Source organism: Salvia splendens, chromosome 19 (assembly GCF_004379255.2).
Source record: "Salvia splendens isolate huo1 chromosome 19, SspV2, whole genome shotgun sequence".
NCBI classification, from domain to species: Eukaryota; Viridiplantae; Streptophyta; class Magnoliopsida; order Lamiales; family Lamiaceae; genus Salvia; species Salvia splendens.
The window spans coordinates 443,219-466,531 of record NC_056050.1 but is presented as its reverse complement, the minus strand read 5'-3'; the positions used below and the strand labels follow the sequence as shown (position 1 = coordinate 466,531).

Here is a 23,313-nt window from a genome sequence, read left to right as displayed (position 1 = left end):
AAGTATATTTAAGATCATTTTAGTTTATTCTAGAAGTATTTAAGATCATTTTAGTACATTCTTTCTAGAATGAACTAAAATAGATATAAAATGAACTAAAATAAGCTATATATAAACTCTGTGCTATCTAACAATTTTCTAAAATGAATAAAAAGTGAGGATTCAAATTAGTTCAATATTGATTATAATCTAAAATGAATAAAAAGTGAGGATTCAAATTAGTTCAATATTGATTATAATCTAAAATGAATAAAAAGTGAGGATTCAAATTAGTTCAATATTGATTATAATCTTAATCTTATGGGCTATGGGCGGATACAATAGGGAATAGTGGACCCTCCAGATTGTTATTGAATAAGCCTACCCTGACTTCATTAAGCCTGGTACAAGGCAAGGAAATGCAAAACAAATCAAATGGAGAAAATAGACATCTATTTAATCATGAATTGAAAACGTAAAATCTTACGTGAAAAAGATTTGATTTGTTTTATAAATGATTCCCGCACCAACAATGTCACCCGTTGTGAAAGTCGGGCCGAACACCTCTCCAATTGGACTTCCATTATAAAGGAGTCCACTATTACCACTATATCCACAACTGTGTTTGTCCATGCTGAAACAACGCATACGTAATTTGTAATTCGACATATAAAATTCTTCCAATTATCTTGATCACTAATGTAGGCAAATCAAGATGCATGCCTAATTCAAAACGACATATTCTTAAAAGCAATATAAAAATGCATAATTTCAGAACAGAAGAAGAATCAATTCATCGAATATGATTCATAAAATTATGTTATTATCAAATATGACATATATTTGGGATGAAGATATTTGGGATGAAGAGAGTATTTAAATTGTGATGGAGAAAGTATTGATTGATATTTATTTGGAGTATATATTATTAGCAATTATTTGTCGGCAATAAACAATTCTCATTTACCAATGAGTCAGTTGTAGAAATATCAATAATCCAAGGACGAATATGCAAAAACAGCAAACATAAATAAGGCGTGTATTTTGTTGTGGGGAAAAAACATTCGTTCCACCCAATCACAGCCCACTTCAATTTCACATTATTTGAATGAGGGAAACCAAATTTTGTACAACCAAATGTTTAGTTATATATTAAAATATTAAATATTGTCCGTGGACAATATAAAAAGACTTAATTAACCTTCTCAATATTCTGCATATTTTAATACATTATTTCACACTAACACTTTAGTAGTTTTGAGCGACGCATATGTATATCTCCTCGTTCCTCACTGCTTCTATATCTCTAGCTTCTTTCTTCCACGTTAATTTTGCTCTATTTATCATTTCCTCTCTCTTCGTTTTTTTTTTATTTTCAAATTTACTATCACGATTTACTGTATTCATGTGCGGCGGTGGCAGACACAGTAAGAGGGGTGAGGGGCTTCCCTCCCCAAGAAGTTTTTTTAATATTTTTTTACTTCTAAAATTTTCAAAAATTTCGAAAGCAATTATAAGCCATTGGCGGACACACAGCCAAGGGAGGAAGGGCTTAAGCCCTCCCCCAATAATTTTTTTTTAATATTTTATACTTTAAAAAATTTTGAAATTTCTGAAAAATATCTTCAGCCCTCACCAAACTACTGTACGTAAAGTCTAAAATGTGAAAAACTGAATAAGAATGAGGGGCTGAAATTTGAAATTGCAGAAGAAAGTTAGAAAAAAATGGCTGTCGTTGCAATTTAAGGAAGAAGATGAGATAAAAATGAATAATTAAATTGGCAAATGTCAAGTCCCCTACCTATAGGCTACGCCTATATCACGTGTTCTACTTTTGTTAGTAATTTTAGTGTATTAAACATAGTTTAATTATTTTACTTCAATTTAAGTTCAAATATTTATAGCTTCGCGATGCCCTTATTTATTCAGCTTTATTAGTAATATTTCCTTCTTGATATATTTCAAAAGAGTTGATCACAAAATTATAGTAATATTATTATTGGGTAGAGATTTTTCTATAAAGTAGTACTCCTTTAGTCCACAATTAATTAGCGTAAATTTTCTTTTTCACTTCTCCACAATTAATTGGCGTAAATTTTCTTTTTCACACTTCTACAATTAATTATCTCATTTACTCTCTCCGTCCCATAAAAATATACGTTTTTTTTCTTTTTTAATCTGTCTCACAAGAATATGCACTTTTTAATTTTGGAAAAAAAATTCTCTCTAATGAGGTGTGAATTCTCTTATAACAATACTTTAATTAATTTTCTTTACATCTCTCTCTTATTTTACCAATTGTACATTAAAACTCGTGCCCAACTAAAAATGTATATTTTTATGGGACGAAAGGAGTACTTTTTATTACTGTTGATAATGATTTTCATGTTCCACTAGCCCATTCCATTAAAATTTTATTATTATCCACATATTTTTCACTATATTTCTTAAAATCTGAGTAGAGTAAAACATGCCAATTAGTCGTGCACCGAGGGAGTTCTATAATATTTTTATGTTATTTATACTTAAATTTTACACGTCGCACTATACCAATTTCACTTTAAAACTCGTGCCGCTGCAGAAATCTCTATTTTAAAAGACGAAGGGAGTGTATGTTAACTACAAAAAATATACTGTATAGCCCCTACCATGAAATATTTATGCGTCCGCCACTGTTATATGCCCCTGCCAAATCAATGTTGATGAGGACTAAATCTACAAAAATTAAATGGTAGGATGGACTGAACTGTGTCTAAAATAAAAAAAGTTGCAGAGGATAGACTGCTTCTTTAATAGTTGAATTTCACTTTAATTTATATAACATGGATAATAGTATAAAAAGACATATTCCCTCCGTTTTTTAAAAATATGGACATTTGAAACGGCACGAGTTTTAATGCATAATTTGGTAAAGTAAGATAGAGGGAGAGAAAAAAGTAATGGAATTAATGTTAGTAGATTATGGGGCACACTTTAAGTTGTTAATTGTAGTGATATAAGTGGTAAATAAATTTATGTATAGGGGTGTAAAGATTTCCTAAAATAGAAAGTTTGAAAGTTGCTATTTTTAAAGAACATACTAAAATGGAAAGAGTTGTTATTTTTAAAAAACGGAGGGAGTATATTAAATAAAAGTAAAACATTTGAATTTTCAATTTTTCATTCATAGATCAATAAGAATAATAGAATAGTATTGATAAATGTACATAATTCTTCTTATATAATTAGATTTTCTTTGGTATTTCACAATTAAAAGTTCATTCTTGAATATTAATTTATTTAAAATGAATTGATGTACCCTTCTATAATATTTAAATATAATATTAAAAATTTTAAATCAAATCTTGCATATTTGGAAAAGATATACTTTTTCCATGCATGTATATCTACGTAATTATATGTAAAACTGTAAACCATATTTGGATTTATAATTATCATAAATCATTCATATCATTTATATAAGTATGATCTATTAAATCATAGAAAAGATATATTTATATAATTGAATACACATAATATCCATTAATTTAGTTCCAATTTTAGAATATTACCATTTCGTTACCAATGTATAAATTTTGCATAACTTTTAACACTATCATTGATTTAGTTTATGAATTAATTATGATAGAACTAATTAATACACAGATACAATGAAATTATTATATTTATAATTTTTTAATTATTTTAGTACTATAAATATTTTCAAATAATTTTATTAATCATTTTAAGAAATACTACTCGCTAATATAACAATTTATGTGTACGACTATTGTTGTTTTAATATTTTTTATCATTACAAATCAAATTTTTATATTTGTCCCATTATATTAATCATTAATGGGTTGGATGACAGTGCATTAGACATTTAGTACAAAGAAATCAAGTATATTATATATATATATATAGTTATTTTTATAATTTATATTGTCTAAAATTGCGAAGTGCTTAATAATAAAATAATTGAATGTGAATGACTATTAGCATCTCAATTTAAAATTTACTATTAGTATATTTAATTTCATTTCATGCTTTTTGAGGTAAAGACTTAGAGTGCACAATGAAATTGTTCATTATTAATTAGTTAAACAATAATATTAATTTTTTAATTATAGCGTGTGATTTTATTACAGTAACAATTATTTATGTCAATTTAGTCATTTAAAATTCTGAATCTTGATTACATAATATCTTATAAAGTGTCAAGAAAGTGAAAAAATTTAATATTTTTCAAAATACTTTCAAAATACCTACCCAATATATTCCCATAATTTTATGACGAATAGTATTAATATGTAATAAATTCATCTTTATTTTATTAGCTATCCATTAGAATGATTATTCATTTTGGTAAATATGCAAATATAAATTTAAGAAGACTTCATCATTTCCTCAACTAGAGAAATGATACGCTGAGTGTGGTTATTTGAGCGACATTTATTTATCATGGACACCTAAAAATGGTAAAATGAACTTTTAATGGACGGAGAAGTATGAATTTATCCGAATGTAACATAAACTAAATAAAATAAAATAAAATAAAAATAGAAAGAAAATATACTGAACAATGAATAAATCTCTAAAGAAGTTCTAACTCATATAAATTTGTTTAGAAATTCTAACAAGTCAATTTAAAATATACGAAATCTAAATACTTCTCCCTCAATTTAAGAAAATGAGATTTAGTTAGTTAAGTGAAGGAGAATAAAGAATAAAATAAGAGAGGGAAAAGTACCAAAAAATGAAATGTGTCATTTCCAAAAAAGAATACGCATCACCTAATCCTAATCAGAATGAAGTTACATTCTCAGTAGCAAAAGTCTTGAGCGAAAGAAAGCTCGGGGTGTAATGCGTTATTGGGTAGAGCACGTAATCAAACCAGTCAACTTTTTCGATAGTTTTGGTAGAGATGGAGTAATAATAATAATACAATGACTTGGTCACTTTCCATAACATGAGAATGTCCCCATTTCTTAAAACTTTGATGATGTCTAAACAACAGATGCCAACGCTATCAACTCTGCAGATGGTGACCTCTTTTGTCCAAGATGTTTCATCTCCGTACACCTTCATGATCCATAAATCAATCTCGAATCCCACGTTGTCGCATACACATAGGCGATCACTTGAAATACATATGTACCTTTTGTACCAGCTTTCGCCCCGATCATTACAAGGAGGATCTTTTGTACCAGCTTTCGCCCCGATCATTACAAGGAGGATCAGAAAAGGTGCTAACAGAATCTGTTTCAAGATCGAGACGAGATATTTGTCTCGGGGAGAAAACATCCTTACGTGTCCACCAGTGGAGATTTCCGCATAAAAATATCATTGTCAAATTGTACGGAAGATGTGTGGACCAGATACAACTGGCGAGTCTTCTCCACGATCTTGATCCAATAGTGTATACTTGGCACTCAAGTTCACCGGATCTTGAAATGGAAGGTTCTTGTCGAGGGTTTCCAGCAGAAATCCTAACCACTTTATATTGGCCACTCATTCTGCTCAATCCAAATCCAAAAATCTCCCACGGAATTCCAGGGGGAGGTGGTTGGGGACGACGAAACTTGATATACTCACGAGTGATTGGATTGCAAAGTCTATCAGAAGCATCAAACCATTAATTGAACTATGAAGATGATTTGGGTTGCAAAAAGGGAGGTCCAATTTGAAGACTGTATTCAATCGATTCCGATAACAATTGAGATCGGGCTCATCTACAAACTCCACCATTTTGTATTTAAAGGTCGTCCATTGTCCAAGCTCCACAAGGAGGCCAGGGACTGATTTAGAAAGATGGGACTTGACAAATTCGGGAGTAGTGAGCCAATCGAGCCATAGCTTACAAACACACTTGCCCCTCGTAGGGGTCCAAGCATCGAGTCTTGAGAGGATATCTAATATGACTTCTGATGGTAGATTTCTAATCAAGTCTTCCCCCATTTCGATTTTTCAGCAATTTTGCTCTGTCTTCTTCATAAGAAACAGAAATACAATCACAAAATCTTAATCCAATCAAAGAAACACACAAAATTGATATATTACAACAACGAAAATGTATGATTCTTGTCATTATATTACAAAACTGAATCTATAAGGGGTGATTACAGTTTACAAAATTGATTTCACTAAAACCCTAACTCATTACTCAAATTAACCAAGCATAAGAACAATAACGGCAAGAAACAATACTCATGGATTCTATAGTCATATAACAAGATTAAAAGAAAATTTTGGAAAAAATAAAAGCATATTTACCAGAAAATTGGGAGTTGTAATGATATATTCACCTGGTAGGGAGGGATATGCGGTGCCGCTCAGTCTTGGAACGAAATGTGTAATGAATAGGGAGTATTTCAAAAGATTTGCTACTACTCCACTATTTATTTATTTATTTATAAATAGGGTACAACACAAGGTATAAATCATTTCAAATTTAAACTAAAAATTGCTTAAAAAATACGGTTTGTAATGTAAATAATTATTTCAAACTCTTTGATAATATTAACATTTATTTTGCACTACTTTGTGATCATCCATTTTGAACGAGAGTAGTCCGTATTTATAAAACTTATGAATGTATTTATTATATATTTTTTTATCATGCATGGTAACTATAGTAATTAGTGTTTTAAATTATTTTTATTGATTAAATTTGTACGTTGTAGCATTGTATAGTGTTTTTTAGGGATTGAATTTCTATTTTATTTTATAATTGTATTTAGGATTAAATTGAATCTTTTATTATTTAAATAACATTTTTTTAATGTGAAAAATTAATGAGTCGTGCAAAGGGTTGATACTAGTGAAATAAAAAGGTGAAATAAATGTATTTATTAGAAATTAAGTATATAAAATAATTTAAATAACAACACGAAAGTCTGCATCTTCCGTTGCCAGTTATGGGAGGTTAAGAAAAAGAGAAAAAAATGGCGGAAACAGCAGAAACTATATAAAAGCAGATGACTTTCAAGTGGAAATCCAGATCAATTCGATCAGCTATTGTTCAATTCCACGATGTCGAAGCCGGAGAAACCTAAATCCAATTCTGCGACTCTTCCGCCATCATTCGGGTCGAATTCTTCCAAAATTCACCCGTCAAACGACCCGGAATGCCCTCCCGACCCGAATTCATACTCATTGGAGAAATTCCGCCTCTATGAGACTAGAGCCGTGAGTTGGATTTTGCCTCTTTTTTGTTTAATAGTTCTATTGGATTTAATTAGGTTTTGATGAGCTGATTTGATTTCAGTTACTATACTGCTTAGCAATTTTATTATTGTTGTTGAATTATATGCAGTTAAATGATCGTGTTTGAATTTGGGGTTAAATGCAGTTTATAACAGTATAATTGTTTCTCTGTTTGTTGTTTTAGAGATTCCTTTTCCTGTGTGTATAATTTAAGAGCTGAAGACGATGCCGTTTGTTCAATATTGTAAGCATAATTAGTAGTTCTCTTTTTGCAGAGGTTTTATTTGATTGGAAGTGATAGGAGCGAGAGGTTCTTTCGGGTGTTAAAAATCGATAGAATGGAGCCTTCTGATTTGAATATCAGTGAAGATCCTGTGGTTTATCCTCCACAAGAAGTCAAGAGCTTGCTTCAGCGGATTGGAGAGGGAAATCGTGCCACTGGAGGGTTAACTTTAGTCGCCAAAGTGTATGGCATTGTCGGTAAGTCAGGAAATTGGAGGCTTATTATGAGCGCAACTACTCGAACATGTGCATGTTGACATTATTTATTTGTATTTTTCTGCTTTTTTATAGGTTGCATTAAGTTCCTCGAGTCATACTACCTGATACTGGTAACAAAGCGACGACAAATTGGATCCATATGCGGTCATGCGATATATAGTATAGACGAGAGTCAAATAATCACTGTTCCGCATGTTTCAGTTCAGACAGATGTTGCACATTCTAAAACTGAACAGCGGTAACTTCTATATCTGCTTGTTTGCCGTATCTCTATTTATCCTCTTTATTTTGATGCAATACTCCAAATATGTTCGAAGAAGTGTCGCTTCCTGATCTTATCGTAGAGCTTAAGAGGTCCAATGTAACAATTTGGCCATGTGCATTTATTTGGTTGAGATATCTGAATACTCATTAATTTGTTGGTCTCATGAAACTTGCATTTATTTGGTGCCAAGAGATGCTGTCGATACATGATATGCTGTATATTATAAAGCAGGGACATGGTTCTAACGTAAATAAATAAAAATGCATATATAGCACTCTCCCACTGGAACTGAGACGAATTTAGTGTGGCCTAGCCCTTAGTACAGGCTCTGTTGTGCAGAAAAAGTTTTCACATTAGTACAGTTATACTGGGCAGATATAGAGTAAGATAGGGTGGATCTTTCACTTGCAAAACCTTATTTGTTATGATTTCTGAATTTTTAAGAGATAAATGTACCTAGACTTCTGAGTGTATATATTCAGCGGGAAATATGACTGTATCTTTTTTGGCATCCAATAGCTAACACTTCCCTCTGAGTATCTTTCATGATGTGGACCTTTTTTACAATAGTTATAAAGTTATTTACTACGTGTTGTGTTCTTATATGAAATCTATGCATTAGCAATGAATAAGGTTCCAATATTTTGAATGGTGGTAATATAGTCAGCTGAATTGGAAAACAACTTTTCTTCTATATCTTGTTCATATAGCTAAGCAATTTGCTTTGTTTCAGGTACAAGAAACTTTTACAGAGTGTGGACTTGACAAATGATTTCTTCTATAGCTATACATATCCTATAATGCAAAGTTTACAAAAAAATGTGTTATCAGTTGGTGGGGAAGGCATGCCATATGATAACATGTTTGTTTGGAATACTTTTCTAACTCAAGCAATACGATCAAGGTGCAACAACACCATTTGGACAATAGCTCTTGTACATGGGAATTTTAAGCAGGTAGGTAGTTTGAATTGAAACCCGAAAAAAGAAAAATTTGTTTGACTGGAACTTGTTTTCTTGCCTTAATTGATTATCTATCGAGATCCAGATTTAATACAGGATAGCTATTTTCATTATGGAACTTTTGTCCAATTGATTTCAGGTCAGGCTATCAATTTTTGGAAGAGACTTTAGTGTTACTCTGGTTTCCAGACGCTCTCGCCATTTTGCTGGGACGCGGTAAAGTTAATTTTATGCTTCACGGGTTTTGATTTGTTGTTAGTCTCGAGATGCATCTATCATTTACTACGGTAACTTTGTGGGCGTTCTTGTAAACAAACAACATAAAGAGATTTATGATGTCTGTGCTTTTTTGTTGTACTATCTTGACAACTACAGCAACAAATACAATGGTAAATTTCATTCTGGGAACTGGATAGAGATTTCTATTTTTATCTTCTAGTGATCTAAACCTTGCTCTTTTTTGCTTTCTTTTCTCAACACCAAAAACTTTCCTCATACATACTTTTATATGGATGAACTAATTAGCTTTGGCTTGTGGAGTCGTGGACAGATTTTGTTTCTCAAAATGTTATGTTTATTTCTCAAAAGCTAAGAGTTGCCTTCATGACCATTAAGCTAAACCTCATTTTCTTCTTGTATAGTTATTTAAAGCGAGGAGTTAATGATCATGGACGGGTAGCCAATGATGTTGAAACAGAACAAGTTGTACTTGATGAAGAAGCTGGGTCGTGCAAAGGGAAAATGAGTTCTGTTGTACAGATGAGGGGCTCTATTCCTCTTTTCTGGTCACAAGAGGCTTCAAGATTTAGTCCCAAGCCTGATATCATATGTGAGAAGAGTACCATTTTTTATACTGTCAATTTTATATTCAAACTTTATGGCTATTTCCTTATAAGCTATCCTAATGGCATTGGTTTTCAACTGGCAGTGCAAAGATATGATCCTACATATGAAGCAACTAAACTGCATTTTGAAGACTTGGCAAGGAGATACGGAAATCCAATAATTGTTCTTAATCTGATTAAGGTTTCTACGACATTTTGCTGGCTTGTCTCAAGCGTATGAATGATTATATTGTTTCTTGATTGCCTTTTTCTGTTCTTTGAAACCTGAGACAGTTATTCTCTTTCCCTTGGTTTTACTGATTTAATTCCAGACAGTAGAGAAAAGACCCCGAGAAATGATGCTAAGGCGTGAGTTTGCTAATGCAGTGGGCTATCTAAATCAGATTCTGATAGAAGACAATCAACTTAAATTTATCCATTGGGACTTCCACAAGTTCGCAAAGACGTATGTGTGCTTTTCAGGGGGGTCTGTATGTGCATGTCCGTCATTTCTTGTATCCACTAACTGTTCTCTGTGTGTTTCAGCAAGTCTGCCAATGTCTTGGCAGTTTTGGGTGCAGTTGCAAGTGAAGCACTCGACTTAACTGGATTCTATTACAGTGGAAAACCTTCGGTCACAAAAAAGAGGACCATTCAACTCTCTCGAACTAGCACTGCTAGGTAGAGTTTCATTGCATCTGCATGACTTTAATGGTAAACCAGCTTTACCAACCAAAGGGTGCTACCTGAACTAACAATGCATTAATTTTATACAGGGAGTCATCTCTTAGAGATCTAAGAGCTAATTCTAGTGATATTTCAAGGGTTAGTGGTGCCTCCGATGCCTTAGCTAAGCAAGATAAGGAGTCTGACAGTAATCAACTTAATTGGAACAAAATTGATGGTAAAGCAGCACCACAGTTTCAAAGTGGAGTTCTGCGTACAAACTGCATTGACTGCTTGGATCGGACAAATGTTGCCCAATATGCTTATGGTTTAGCAGCTCTGGGTCGCCAACTTCATGCATTAGGTTTGGCAGACAATCCAAAGATCGATGCTGATAGCAGCATTGCTGCTGCTCTCATGGATATGTACCAGAGCATGGGTGATGCCTTAGCGCAGCAATATGGTGGCTCAGCAGCACATAATACAGTATACCATTCCCCCAAAAGCCAAATCATATCATGGCGAAGTATTTGCTATTTTTAATTATCATTTGGAGAAAGATTAGACTGAGCTGTTCTTTTTTCACAAAAACTTAGGTATTCCCAGAGAGGCAGGGGAAATGGAAAGCTACAACGCAGTCTAGGGAATTCTTGAAGTCTATAAAACGATACTACAGTAACGCTTATACTGATGGTGAAAAGCAGGATGCAATAAATTTGTGAGTTAATCGATTTCCTCTTTAACTCGTGACCTGGTTATTCTCTGTGAATAAATTTATATTTCTAAGTCTATTTACTTATGATTAAAACAGATTCTTGGGTTACTTCCAGCCCCAAGAAGGAAAACCCGCCTTGTGGGAGTTGGATTCTGATTATTACCTTCACGTATCTGGGATCGGTGATGATCTTATGCCTGAAAGGTAAATCTAAGCAGTTATGTTAGCACTCTGGTTCGTTTATCATTTCCCTTTTTGGCATCAAGTTGAAAGTTTGACATGAGTTGGGTTGCGGGTGCTAAAAAATGTTCATACGCATGTTATTCAGTTGTGGATATGGTGAACTATTCTTAGATTAAAATTTCCGTTTTGATCTGTGAAATTATATTATTTTCTGTTAATCCCGAATAACAGTACAACCGAGGATGCCAAGCCATCAGTACCACGAACTCCTTTGGCCCCAGTTCCTGCCTGTCGAGAGGATTTCTCACGCATGAAGTTGACATCATTCGATAAATTGATAGAAAGAACATGTAGTTATATTAAGGATGTGCGGCTTTGCAGCGAGCTAGATCAAAAATCAGGAAACGTTGGCGTCGCACCTGATGCAGCGTAAGCAGCTATCCATAGTGAAGTTATTATGGACTTGGCAATTGTTCTGCTCTTTTTTAACCCTTGTTTCGTTTACTTAACTGTTGCAGCGAAATACAGCTAAAGAGTCCAAACTGGCTTTTTGGTCAGAGGAAATACGAAGAAAGTAGCTCTGCACCAAAGGTGACTTCCAACGAAGCTTCCAGCAATGTGGCTCATGAAGAGATGAAAACTCTTAACTTATACGACCTTAATTTACTATCTCCAAAAGTTGAAAGCAATGAAGAAGATGTCTTCCAGCAGTAATCTCCCGTCTCTTCTTTGATGCACGATATATTTTCTTTTCCAATAGTATCATATGCATATATAGCCCAAGCATGCTCGATGTTTCATGCTTATAAGATCATCTCGTTTTATAGATACATGGCGATGACAACAGTTGACGAGGCTAGTGGTTGGTACGGTGGCTCATTACTGGGCGATCAAGACGAAAGCAGTGAGACTTATCAGCACTATGCCGAACTTATTCAGGTAGGGATCATCATATTGCACGAAACCTTGATATTAGACTGATATATTTTGCCAGTCAAGCTGAACGAAAGGTTCTACGTTCACGACACCTGGAAAATTTCCTTTCCTGTGTATTGCAGTCACCCTTGATTAGTTTAGATTTAATTCTATCATGTAACATATGGAAATTGCTTTGCTATTTTCTAACATTTGCTGAACTTGTAGGGCCCTGCAATGGAGCCCTTCGAGAACGATCTCGAGAAGGAGAGATACTACAGTGATCTTCTTCGTGTGAACATGGTAGACTGCATGGATGATGGCGATACTGCTATTGAGGAAGACATGGAAGCTGTTCTTAATGGGTGCGACCAAGTCAGTGCTGATCTCGGGGTTTTCCCCAAGTCGTGCAGCGCCCTCGTTGCAGATCCTAGCCAGTTGACGCGATGGATCATCGGAGAAGACCGGCTGCAGAAGCTTTAAAAGGCAGCCTGCAAGAAAGACTGGTTTTTAGATTAAAATCATTTAAGCTGTTTATATACAAACATTTTTTTATTTACATACTGATACGTGTGCTAAATATAAAGATTTAGATTAAAATCATTTAAGGCAGCTTAATCGCCTGTGCTGGGAAGATTGTGAAACAGTGTGTAAATAAATATTTTATTTTTTTATTGTAATTTATTTGAGACGTCTCGAGATTGAAATGGCATCTTGTTAACACAGACGTAGGAATTGTGTGTGTTTTTTAATATAGGGTTTTAATGTTTTATCTATCTTGCGGAATTAAATGAATAATTATTTATTAGAAAGTTGCAATTAATGATGAATCATATACTCCTTAGCAGAAGAAAAGGATACATTTTAATTTATACATACCATAAGAAAATGGCAGGGACATTATTTCTTTGAAAGGAGTGTTAAATTATGATTTATCATTGAATGCAATTTTCCAATAAATGATTATTCATTTAATTCCGCATAAAGATTAAACATATGTATTAAATGAAAACCCTGAACTCCTATCTGTAAGAATCTATTTACCGCAAAATAATTTGAAATTCTTTTTCGACTTAATTGTTTAATTCAACAAATGCTCAGAAACTCATCATACATCAAATTCATTATTTCTAATTCAACTATAATATAGCTCTCGAAAAATGGGTGATGATAACAACTCAGTTCCAAATCAAGAATTCAATCAACAAAGCTTTTACAAGATTATCATGCCTGGCACACTCACCTGTGGTGTGGTAATTTTCTAATTTCTTTTTCTTTGTTCTAAATTCATAGATTGTGACTTGTGTAATCTTTTTTTTTTCATATATCTAAGGCAAATTGCTTGAGTCTTCTTTCAGAATTAAATCTGAAAAGTTCTATCCCCTAAAATATCTATTAAGTAAAGAAAACATATAAATATATAATTTCCTTTTCCATGAAAAGCTAATTCCCCCACCCGAAAGAATTTTCATTTTATATTATCTTTTAAAGAGCAAATTGTAAAAAAAATCATAACTGTGGTTAAATTTTGTTTATCCCACAATTTTAAAATCAGCTGTAAATTTTGAATTTAAAAATTTCTCAATCTTCTTATGATGAAATATTGTGATTTCCTAGTTGAATATTTGTAATAACAGGTGTATATAAATATATAATATGTGTTTCAAATTAATGATTTGGTTTAGTTATTTGTTAATTGTGTTGAGAAATGATAAAATTCACAAATAGTTTCGTACTTGTAGAATTTATGAATGTTGCATAAGATACAATTTCATCCAAATTAGATCTCTACGAAAATGTTAGAACACATACGACTATTTTTAAAGATTTTAGACTAACTAAAATTTGACCCGAATTATTTTTTTTTCTTACAATTTTTCGTTTTTATAGTGACTCAATTTTTATTAACTTTTTTGTTAGAGAATTCCAATATCATTTTTGCATCAAATGGGAAGACGTAAACGAGGAAATGCGAGTGTAAGAATCGATGGGAGAGGCGAATGGCAAGTGAAGTTAATGAAGAAAGAAGATGGCTTTTATTTAGATGATGGATGGGAGAGATTCTATCAACAAAATTATTTGGAAATCACTAACCTTTTAATCTTTAAATATAATGGCAAATTGAAATTCACTGTAGAGGTGTTTGATGATAGTGGAATTAGGATTTCTTAGTTTTTCTTGTGTATAATCAACCTTAAATTAGGTCATTTGATTGTCATTTCAAACTATTTGCTCAAGTGTAAGTTATTATTCATTTATAAGACTTCACAAATTATCTATTTATACCCTATGTACAAAGTTTCATTTAATTATCTATTTTCTTTAGTGTTGGTATTTTACTACTTATTATTCATTTCTAATTATTATACACTAAGTACAAAGTACTCTCATTTAACTATTGCAAGATTAAATTGGTAATGTAATTGTAAGTTGTAACTTTGATCTTTATTGCACCAAAAAAATTTCATATCTTACTTACCAAAATTTCTCTTAAAATCAAAACACACATCAAAAATAATTTATAATTATAATTATTTTTATCAAAACTTTTTTATATTAATTTTAAGAAAAACTAAAATTGCAAAAAAATTAAATGAATTAGTAATAAAGTTGAATAAAGTTTACTAAATTCGAAATTCTCAAATTTAGCTTGATAAATAAAAATATTTTAAGAAATCTTAATACAAAATAAAAGTATTAATACACTTTTAAAAAAAATTAAGCAAATGTTAAAAGAGTATATCATTTCAATAATTACCTGAAACACTCGATAAAAACATAGGCTTAAAATTTCGTTGTTGCTCTTGCTTTGAATGGTCGAAATCAATGAATATTTGCAGGTGCGACACGTTTAATGGAGTTTAAACAACGCGCCCCATCTGTTTGAAGAAATGTCTAAGAAGAAGAAATATTGCAGTTTCAACCGTGCACTCCATTTGTTTGACAGATTTCCTTACAAGAAAGAAACCAATTTCATTAGCTTAAAAACACTCTTATTACAAAGAGACAGATGAGGAAAAACTGGTATGCTTAATACATTGAAACTAAAATACTCATTAAAAAAGAACTATGGCTCATAAACATGATGTGCTTGTGATTCTGTTGCAGATTTATTTGATTTATTCATTCACTACTGATTTTGCTCAAAATGTGACATGCAGATTCCTCAGAGAAGCGAGTCTGATCTCGACGGCAATCTCTTGAAGAAGTTAACCAGAATCGGCGGCACCTTGTACCTGAACCTCGGATGGCGGAGCACAGAGAGGCAGATTAGTAGCGCGATGATTTGAAAAGGCGTAATGTAGAGAAGCACAGCCCACATAAAAGAGAAGGCAGTGAATATCGCCGTCGCCCTCGGATCCCTCCAGCTAAGCAAGCAGAGGATCCTCTCCCCTTGTATCGCCATGTCCGCAGACACGGTCTGAACCCGGCCAGCCACGGTCCTTATCCTATCGTATCGCATCTTCACAATGTCGAGCACCCTTGTTTGAGGCGTGGGGAACGGCTCGAACTCCTCATCGAGCTCGTCTGACGTGGCGCCCTCCGCTTGGGAGAGCGCCGCGTCCATGTGGGGCGGGTGCCTCGGCTTGAGACGGTAGTTCCACATCCCGATGGAGAAGAGGTAGAGGAAGAGCGTCGGGAAGATCAGCTCGGGGTAGCAGATGAGTGTCACAAGCAACAAGTGGACGAGCAGTGTCGTCAGGGGCTTTTTCCACAGACAGATGTCGCGGAACCACGGCGGTGGAAGTTGGCCTTGCTCTTCCTCATGCTGTAGATGTGGTTGTCCGCATCCGTCATGTACTCCACCACCTCTCCACCCAGTGAGGGCTCTGCCTTCCCAGGGTGGACCCCACTATGGTGGAGGCAAAGTGGCGGAGTAGCTCCACATGCTTGATGTGGATTGGTTGGATGTAGTGCATCTTCGGGAGGAGTGGCCTCCCGTATTGCGCCAGCATGTGGACCCACGCGGTGCATGTGAAGCGGATTGCCAGGTGGAGCTCCCCGTTCTTCTTTAGCCCTGAGGGGGTAATTACGAGGAGCGGGTAGGCATGTGTATAGACCCGATCGGTTTCCAAGGTGGATAACCTAATCCGGACCTTCCCCATCCGCTGATCTTTCCCATCCCTACCGTTTACATGATTATTATCAAAAACACCTATCGTGATCACCGTGCACGAGTCGTACACGTCCCACGTGTACTGCTCGTTCCACAAAGGGTGCAAGTTATCCACCAGAGTCCTCGTCCGAACCCATTTGTTTCCGTATTTAGCCACACAATACGCATCTGTGAGCTTCCCTTCCTTCCCCTTCATTTTCTGAAGGTTCCACGCCCCCAATATCCCGAGTTCAAGAATCCCCACACTCGTCTTCCGGAGCTGCCCGGCCCCCGGCTGAAGATCACTAGCCAAGTGTATCGACTCATCGAGAACATGATAGCCGGTATCAATACTAAGCCGGAGCAACACTGTGCTCGCGAACTTATCCTTCTTCTGATCCTCCTCGTTCCCGGCCACAGACACCTTCTGCAAAACATACCACTTGGCATCAGTCAGCTTAGTAGTCTCAACTCTCTTCGGCACGTCCTTCACCGGGATCAAACACCTCCCTATCGTCTCCCCACCGGCCGCGTTATCCTCAACGCTCACGCATATATACTCGTTCAAAGGCTCACACGCCACGTACATAAGCTCCTGGTTCCACTCCGGGTTCACCCCCTTCCTTGTGGCTGCCCTCGTCGTCCTCCCCTGCCCCGCGATCTCCACCCTGACTATCGGATCAGGTGGCTTCGACTCGTCTGAAGGGACTAAATCCTGGGCAGCAATCACATGAACCCTGAGGTAATACATCCTTGGGGCGTAGTACACTTTTGATCGTGTCGTTATCATGTCGTTCTCGTTTATGGTGTACGCATCCGAGTGCCATGCCCTTGGGAATGCCTCATCTGCTTGAGTCCCCATCCATATCGCCAGCATTATGTCTCCTCTCTTTAACAATTGCCCTTCCTTGTCGAGCAGTTTATAAGACTGCGCGGCAAGGGGGCTATCGGGGGGCACGCGTGTAGGCACGTCGGGCACCTCGAACGTCACCTTCCCGACAAAGTCGTCTTTCGACACATCCTTGTCCTTTACCGTCACCTCGATCAAGCTTGTCTGCAGCATCTCTTTAGAGAATGCAAACACCTTGTTCCAGACAGGGTTTTGATTTTTCTCGAAATGTTTTGTGACGCCCTTGTAGTTTCCGATTTTCACCTCGATGTACGGGTCGAGGCTCCCTGTGACGTCCTTCACCGGGAGGTCCATCGCCCTGACAACGCTGACGTACAAGTACTCCATCGGCTCGACCATGTCGTAGGTGCTCGCAGTCTTGTCCCTCCCCCAATAACCCAGCCTCGCAGCCAGAGGCGGGGTGGTCTCCACCACCTCGTACTCTGGCTTACGGGCCGGGGCTAGCATTTGCATCACTGTCACAGCTGATGCAGATGCAGGCTCTGGCTTGGGAGCAGGGCCTGAACCCCACTCCCGTAGCCAGTACCGAGGGAGTAGAAAGTTCTCATTCCCCTCTCCTTCTTGCTATCTTCATTAGTCTTGTGCTCCGGCGGTGGAGGAGGAGGAGCCTCTTCCTGGTCTGGCTCGACAGAAGAAAAAGAGATTCTTCAATGGATAACTGCAAACCAACCTTGTGGTCCTATGCCATTTTGTAGGCTAAGTTACCAAGCCTCATACGGGTCGAATCTGAGCCGTCTATAGTAACATGGCTTCGGGGTTTCTAGTAAAAAATCAATGTGATACGGAGTGAAGACGTACATGCTGCCACTCAAACACAAAATAATCGAAGAACTGGAAAAGAAAAAAAAAAGACAATACTCCCTCCGTCTTATTCAAAACAAAACACTTCACTTTGAGTGGAACATCGAAAGAAATGAAAACGTGTCACTTTGAACGGGGCGGAAGGAGTAACTCCTAAAAGTAAGAGAGGTCATGCCTCCGAAGACGGCACACAACATACACTCCTTACGATAATAAACAACTAAGTAAATAAGCAACATCAAGAGAGGCGGGAAATGTTCTCTTAACACAACGAGCCCACTACGAAAGAGCTCTACTAAACTATCCCAAGAGAGCGATCCTAAACAGGCCGCAGCTGCTCTCCCAACAAATCATACAAGCAATTGTTGAAGGCCCTTTTAGGTTGAGATAGAGAAGTTGCACAAATTTGAAAGCATATACTAAAGCAATGAATTTCGTCGAATAAAAAATGAATCTTGAAGGTATCATCAATGTATTCTACAACTATGCTCAAACAAAAAGCATAATTTTATATACACAAGTTCAGCAATGTGAAAGGGAAAAATATTTGTGGAATATGATAAACTTACTAAACATAGCTGAACAAGGTTCTTGATGGCTGAATCCCCATGCATACTTGATTAGTCGTGTAAGAACGAATCAGATTAGCTGTTTGTAGCCGAGGTGGAAGCAGTCGAGCCCTCCCTCGGGCTCCTTCCGTTTCAAGGAGGCCGGGTGCCAGGCTTCTTGATTCAGTGAACTTTCATCCATCGGGGATTCTTTAGAAAGAAAGGGGAAATACCGGGGCCTGTCGCTCTTGCTCCCGCTTGCTGACAAGAGGTCTTCTGTCTTAGGCTCGAGTTTGGCTGCGTTCTTGCTACTACTGATCTGCTCGTGAACAAATTGGCCCGGATGAGGGGTGTTGTACAATGAGCCATGTTCGTGGAAATATCTGGACTGGTTGACGATGGATGGTAGGGTATGTTGTGGAACGAGCTCCATACGCTGGAGAAACTGCGGTGAAGCCATTAGTGTATGGCCGTTGTTGGCCATATGCTGTATGGTATTCAAATCAGCCAAATAAACGTTCCTGTTGAAACTGAAATCACGCGATCCTGGATTTGGGAAGTGGCTAGCTTGGCCGAGCCAATGGCCGTTGTTGGACCTCCCCGTGTCCAAGTTCAAGTCTACCAACGGAGAGCTTTCCAATATAGGTTGGATTGAAGGCTGAGGAAACTCTTCAGCTGCATTGTCGACGCAGTTGAGATCGATCCAGGGGCTCTTGGCTTGCTTCCTGTCAGCTTCTGGATGAGAGTCTTGCAAAGTCGAAGCACGAACCGTTGGAGTCCCATAAGCAGAAATATTATCATCTTCAATGGCAACATTGAGGTCGATTCCGGTGAAACCCTGGAGGTCTTTTGGCTTGTTATTTGTGGAACGAAAAGCACTCGTTTGGGCAGTACCCTTCCAGCCTAGGCCCCCTTCGAATTTCAATGGCATCATAGGCCGTCTACCACTTGGTATTCCGGGTTTTGCTACGACGTGTATTACACTGTGAGGCGACACAAAAGGCAAAGCCGGCTGATCACAGTTGTTTAGCTCACTCGCGTTCAAGTCTATGTTGAGATCAAATCCAGCAATAGCTTTGTCATCCTTACCTTTCACGGGTTTCTTACCCTGTTTTGCTATTGAGGAATCTGCAGATTCGTTCACCCGAATCTCATCATTGTACTTGTCCATCACCTCAGAGCCCGTCTTCCCTTTCGTTGCCACTACGCTCTCGCCTTCCCCTGACATTCCATGCTTCGCCGTTGTTTCTCTAGAGCCGCATTTCACATCATCGCTCTCTTTCGGAACTTCTGCCTCAAGATCCCAGCTATGACAAGTCTCGCTCTCTCGTTTATTAATCATCGATGAAGAATGATTCCCACCCAACGAAAAAATCTTCGTACTACTTCTAGCTTTGCTCGCGATTTGAGCAGATATTCCCGACTCAGAACTGGCAGTCACTGGCTCTTCGGGGCTGCGATCAAAGGCCTTAGAGTTCGAACTATCCATTGAGCTCCCACAGTTCCTAAACAAGTAAGCATCCTTCGATGTCTCCTGATAGCTTTGGTAGGAAAAGGAAACCGGAACCACAACAGGTAAAGAGTTCGAACATGAAGACTCAACCGTATTCGTACTTAACCCGTCTTCACCACCAACCACATGATCCCTGTGCTTCTTCTTCGTCATATCCATTTCAAGACTCCCACTCCCAGGGGTCAAAAGTGTCTCCGTGCTAATCTCACTCTTCACCTGCGTAGAACCAACACCAACAGACGACGATTGCATATCAGCCTCGTGGCATTTTGAGCTATTCTCAGAGGCCAGTGTCGATCCCTGTCGGCTCTCACTATCCCCTGATTCAAAGCCTTGTCCACCCGACAATCTTGACGGTGAAAACAGCCTCTTCAAGGCCCCCACATTGTTGGAACCACCCTCATAATCACGAGCACCACAATCTTTGTTTTTCTTGCATTCCGGAGATGCATTTGCAACGGTCGTCTCCCCATTTAGGTCAGCCATGTCTCGATGCAACACTCTACTACGAAGTTTGAGATTATACCATAGTCTTCACCCTCCCATTTTCGAATATCCACTTACACATAGTCATGTTTGAATGGAAGATGCACGCAACTCTCTATGAATTTCTACCAAGAAGCTCCATTCCTGCACAATGCATCAATTCATATATCATCAAAAGGCCTCTTGAAAAGCATGAAACGAGAGTGCACGGATAGAAAGCCATTAATCGTCTTCTTTCTCGTAAAAATCCAATTCATTCGAGATTAAAAACTACTAGTTGGAGATTAATCTTGAAGGCAACTTCAGTTCCCCAATCTACACAAAAACAAGTAGTACTATACACGACCTTGATGGTCCGTAGCTCGTGTAGCTACATCCACGCGGTTAGAAGATGATTTCTCACAAGATGGAAACACAACAAAACTAGTACTACTACTATTCAGCCCTAATTGAGAGTTATATGCAAGAATCCTAATTTCACACTGAAATTTCAATTTCAAACAACATAGACACAAAATTAACCACATTTTGCAGGTGATCATAAGCCTCAAACTAAATCATCAAATTCAAGAATTGCATCGTACTAAAAAAACAGAGCAAACACAAACACAAACACAAACTACATTAAACAAGAGACAGAGAAAAGAAAGCATCAATAAAACCCCCTCATTTCCCAAGAGTTGGAAAAAAAAAGACTGACAAACATCTAAAAAAAGACTGTTGAAAAAGTGAACAACATAGATCTGAGAGAGAACAAAGAATAGCTTCACCAAAACCTTAAAACATTCAAAGCCAAGTCAAAAAGAGCTCCAAACAGAGTTGGGATCTAACATGGCAAGCTTTTGCAGCAAAAACATAAGAAAAAATCCCATGTTCCAAAAGCCAAGAGTCTTAAACAGAACAACACATCCTCTGCAATATCAAGATTTCCCACAAACCTAAGCTAGAGAGGGGGAAAGATTTTGCAAGGTCTCAGCTTTTCTCTGAGAGAGGTGAAGTGATGTTAAAATAACAAGGCCCAGATAAAAGTCAAGAGGAGAAAACACTAATAACAAAGCAAGAGAACCATTTCCCCACACACAATTATACAAATATACACTCTGTCTCTCTCCACTACGGAATTTCTACCAACCAAGAGTAAAGGAGCCACCTTTTACCATGACCAAGGAGAAAGAGAGAGATGAAGCGATTAGAATATGGAGAGAGGGGGGCAGCAAATAAAAATGAGATATTTAGCAAATTGCCTGCTCTGGAATGGCATGAAGAGGAAAGGGATGGGCAGCAGCCGACGACTGTGTGTGCGTCTGAATCAAGGGGCCTACTTGCTTTTCTATCTTTCTCAATGAGGTTGTGTTGTGACAGAGGAGGATGCGGGGCCCACTGGGGAGTTCATGTTTCAGTGAGGGTGTGGGCCCCACAAAACGAGGTCGTCGTATAAACAAAACTGACCGAAAACCTTGGAATTATCATAGCGTCATAAAGCAAACAAGAATGAATGAAGTGAGAGGTGATCTTGTCTATGAAGTAGAGTATACATCATCATTCATCCACGGTCAAGATCTATCCTTGGAAAGGGAGATCATTCCAATAATTTTCTTTAATATAAATAGTAGTAATATTTTTTTATTTCATGTAGTTTAATTATATACTAATATCATGTTGAGTATTACACGCCATTTACATATTATTGAGATAAGCAAAAAGGTCTAATTTCATCATTTAATTTCTTATTTTCACATGCTATGATTAAACTTTATGATTAAAATGATTGTTTTAAAACACTTCTCCGATTTTATTAAAACAATTGAAGAACAAGACCTCACCTTTGAATTGAGAGAGTTCATATGTCTTTGAATATGTGTTTTTAGTTGTTGTAATCTTCCAATAAATATTTTAAGTTGCTGAGATCTTTGAAATAGTGTTTTTAGTTGTTTGTGATTTGTATGTTAACAAAGTGAGGTTTTAGTCTTTATCATTTCTTGTTATTGCATGGAGAATTAGGAAAGTAAAACATCTTAGGGTAAATGGCCAAAAAAAAAGTTGTAAAGTTTTATCAAATTCTTACCAGTCCCGTAACTTTTAAAAATAACTAATTATATCATAATTTGGTCATTTTTATCAATTGTCCCATATTTTATGATTTTAGAGAAATTATGTATGCTTTTTTGTTAAATGAAAAATATCATGCGAACGAAACATTCTGCTATTTTAACGGCGTCATTTAGTACATTTAATCATATTATGTTTTTTAATCTTTACATATCATATACGCATTACATTGATAAATTCAAAAACGTAGCATGATGAAATTTTTTACTATAGGTCAATTGAGAAGAATATCAAAATTATAATATAATTGATCATTCTTTTAAAGTTGCGGGATAGCTAAGAATTTGACTAAACTTAATAATTTTTTTGGCCATTTACCCAACATTTTAATTGAGTTCAAAGATAAAATAGAAAATTAATGTTATTTTATTCTATAAAACTCGGAAATGTGATATTTCATTATAGTCAATATTCATATAAATACTTAAATACATCACTTAATTATAGATATAAAAAAATTTATTACTCACTCTGTCCCATTAGAAATGAAACGTTTTCCTTTTTGGTTTGTTCCATTAAAAATGGAACATTGCTAAAAATAGAAACAATACTCTCTCTACTTTTTATTCTCTCTTTCTTTATTATCTCTTTATTAACTCATAAAACAACACAACACAAAATTTTGTGCCGAAAAACAAATGTTGTATATTTA

General features: G+C 36.3%; 2 protein-coding genes, 1 long non-coding RNA gene and 1 pseudogene across 8 annotated transcripts; 1 reads left to right on the top strand and 3 right to left on the bottom strand.

Moving 5' to 3' along the window:
- Nucleotides 1–5,242: 5,242 nt before the first annotated feature.
- Nucleotides 5,243–6,324, bottom strand: LOC121778267. Its single transcript, XR_006045646.1, has 2 exons — nt 6,235–6,324; nt 5,243–5,949 (listed from the first exon to the last, which is right to left on the bottom strand). It is a non-coding gene; the product is annotated as an uncharacterized LOC121778267 (long non-coding RNA).
- Nucleotides 6,325–6,856: 532 nt separating this feature from the next.
- LOC121779949 (phosphatidylinositol-3-phosphatase SAC1-like) lies at nt 6,857–12,905 on the top strand. Of its 2 annotated transcripts, none has more exons than XM_042177433.1 (16): nt 6,857–7,149; nt 7,443–7,647; nt 7,741–7,906; nt 8,667–8,889; nt 9,035–9,111; nt 9,537–9,724; nt 9,824–9,921; nt 10,052–10,185; nt 10,266–10,400; nt 10,496–10,871; nt 10,982–11,103; nt 11,197–11,304; nt 11,515–11,712; nt 11,802–11,993; nt 12,111–12,222; nt 12,427–12,905. In XM_042177433.1, exons 1-16 carry the CDS (start codon nt 6,994–6,996, stop codon nt 12,679–12,681), a joined length of 2,745 nt encoding a protein of 914 aa, XP_042033367.1. In that variant the 5' UTR covers nt 6,857–6,993; the 3' UTR covers nt 12,682–12,905. The 2 variants fall into 2 exon arrangements, with proteins under 2 accessions (XP_042033367.1, XP_042033366.1); XM_042177432.1 differs by having other exon boundaries at nt 9,824–9,954.
- Nucleotides 12,906–14,803: 1,898 nt separating this feature from the next.
- On the bottom strand, nt 14,804–21,858 carry LOC121779638. Of its 5 annotated transcripts, XR_006045863.1 has the most exons (3): nt 21,703–21,858; nt 18,575–20,696; nt 14,804–15,150 (listed from the first exon to the last, which is right to left on the bottom strand). XR_006045863.1 is itself a non-coding variant. In XM_042176995.1 (2 exons), the coding sequence occupies exon 2, from the start codon at nt 20,550–20,552 to the stop codon at nt 18,645–18,647; it is 1,908 nt and encodes a 635-aa protein (XP_042032929.1). In that variant the 5' UTR covers nt 20,553–20,696; nt 21,710–21,826; the 3' UTR covers nt 18,426–18,644. The 5 variants fall into 5 exon arrangements, 4 of the variants coding, with proteins under 4 accessions (XP_042032929.1, XP_042032926.1, XP_042032927.1 ...); XM_042176995.1 differs by lacking the exon at nt 14,804–15,150 and having other exon boundaries at nt 18,426–20,696; nt 21,710–21,826; XM_042176992.1 differs by lacking the exons at nt 14,804–15,150; nt 21,703–21,858 and adding an exon at nt 21,329–21,682 and having other exon boundaries at nt 18,426–20,696.
- LOC121779637 lies at nt 15,152–18,295 on the bottom strand (annotated as a pseudogene).
- Nucleotides 21,859–23,313: the final 1,455 nt, after the last annotated feature.

Bases quoted from the DNA above. Each gene is read 5' to 3' on its own strand.
- LOC121779949 (XM_042177432.1), top strand. From the start codon at position 6,994: ATGTCGAAGCCGGAGAAACCTAAATCCAATTCTGCGACTCTTCCGCCA. The intron at 8,890-9,034 runs GTAGGTAGTTTG...AATTGATTTCAG, and splicing joins TACATGGGAATTTTAAGCAG to GTCAGGCTATCAATTTTTGG. The intron at 11,994-12,110 runs GTAATCTCCCGT...CTCGTTTTATAG, and splicing joins GAAGAAGATGTCTTCCAGCA to ATACATGGCGATGACAACAG.
- LOC121779638 (XM_042176995.1), bottom strand. From the start codon at position 20,552: ATGGCTGACCTAAATGGGGAGACGACCGTTGCAAATGCATCTCCGGAA.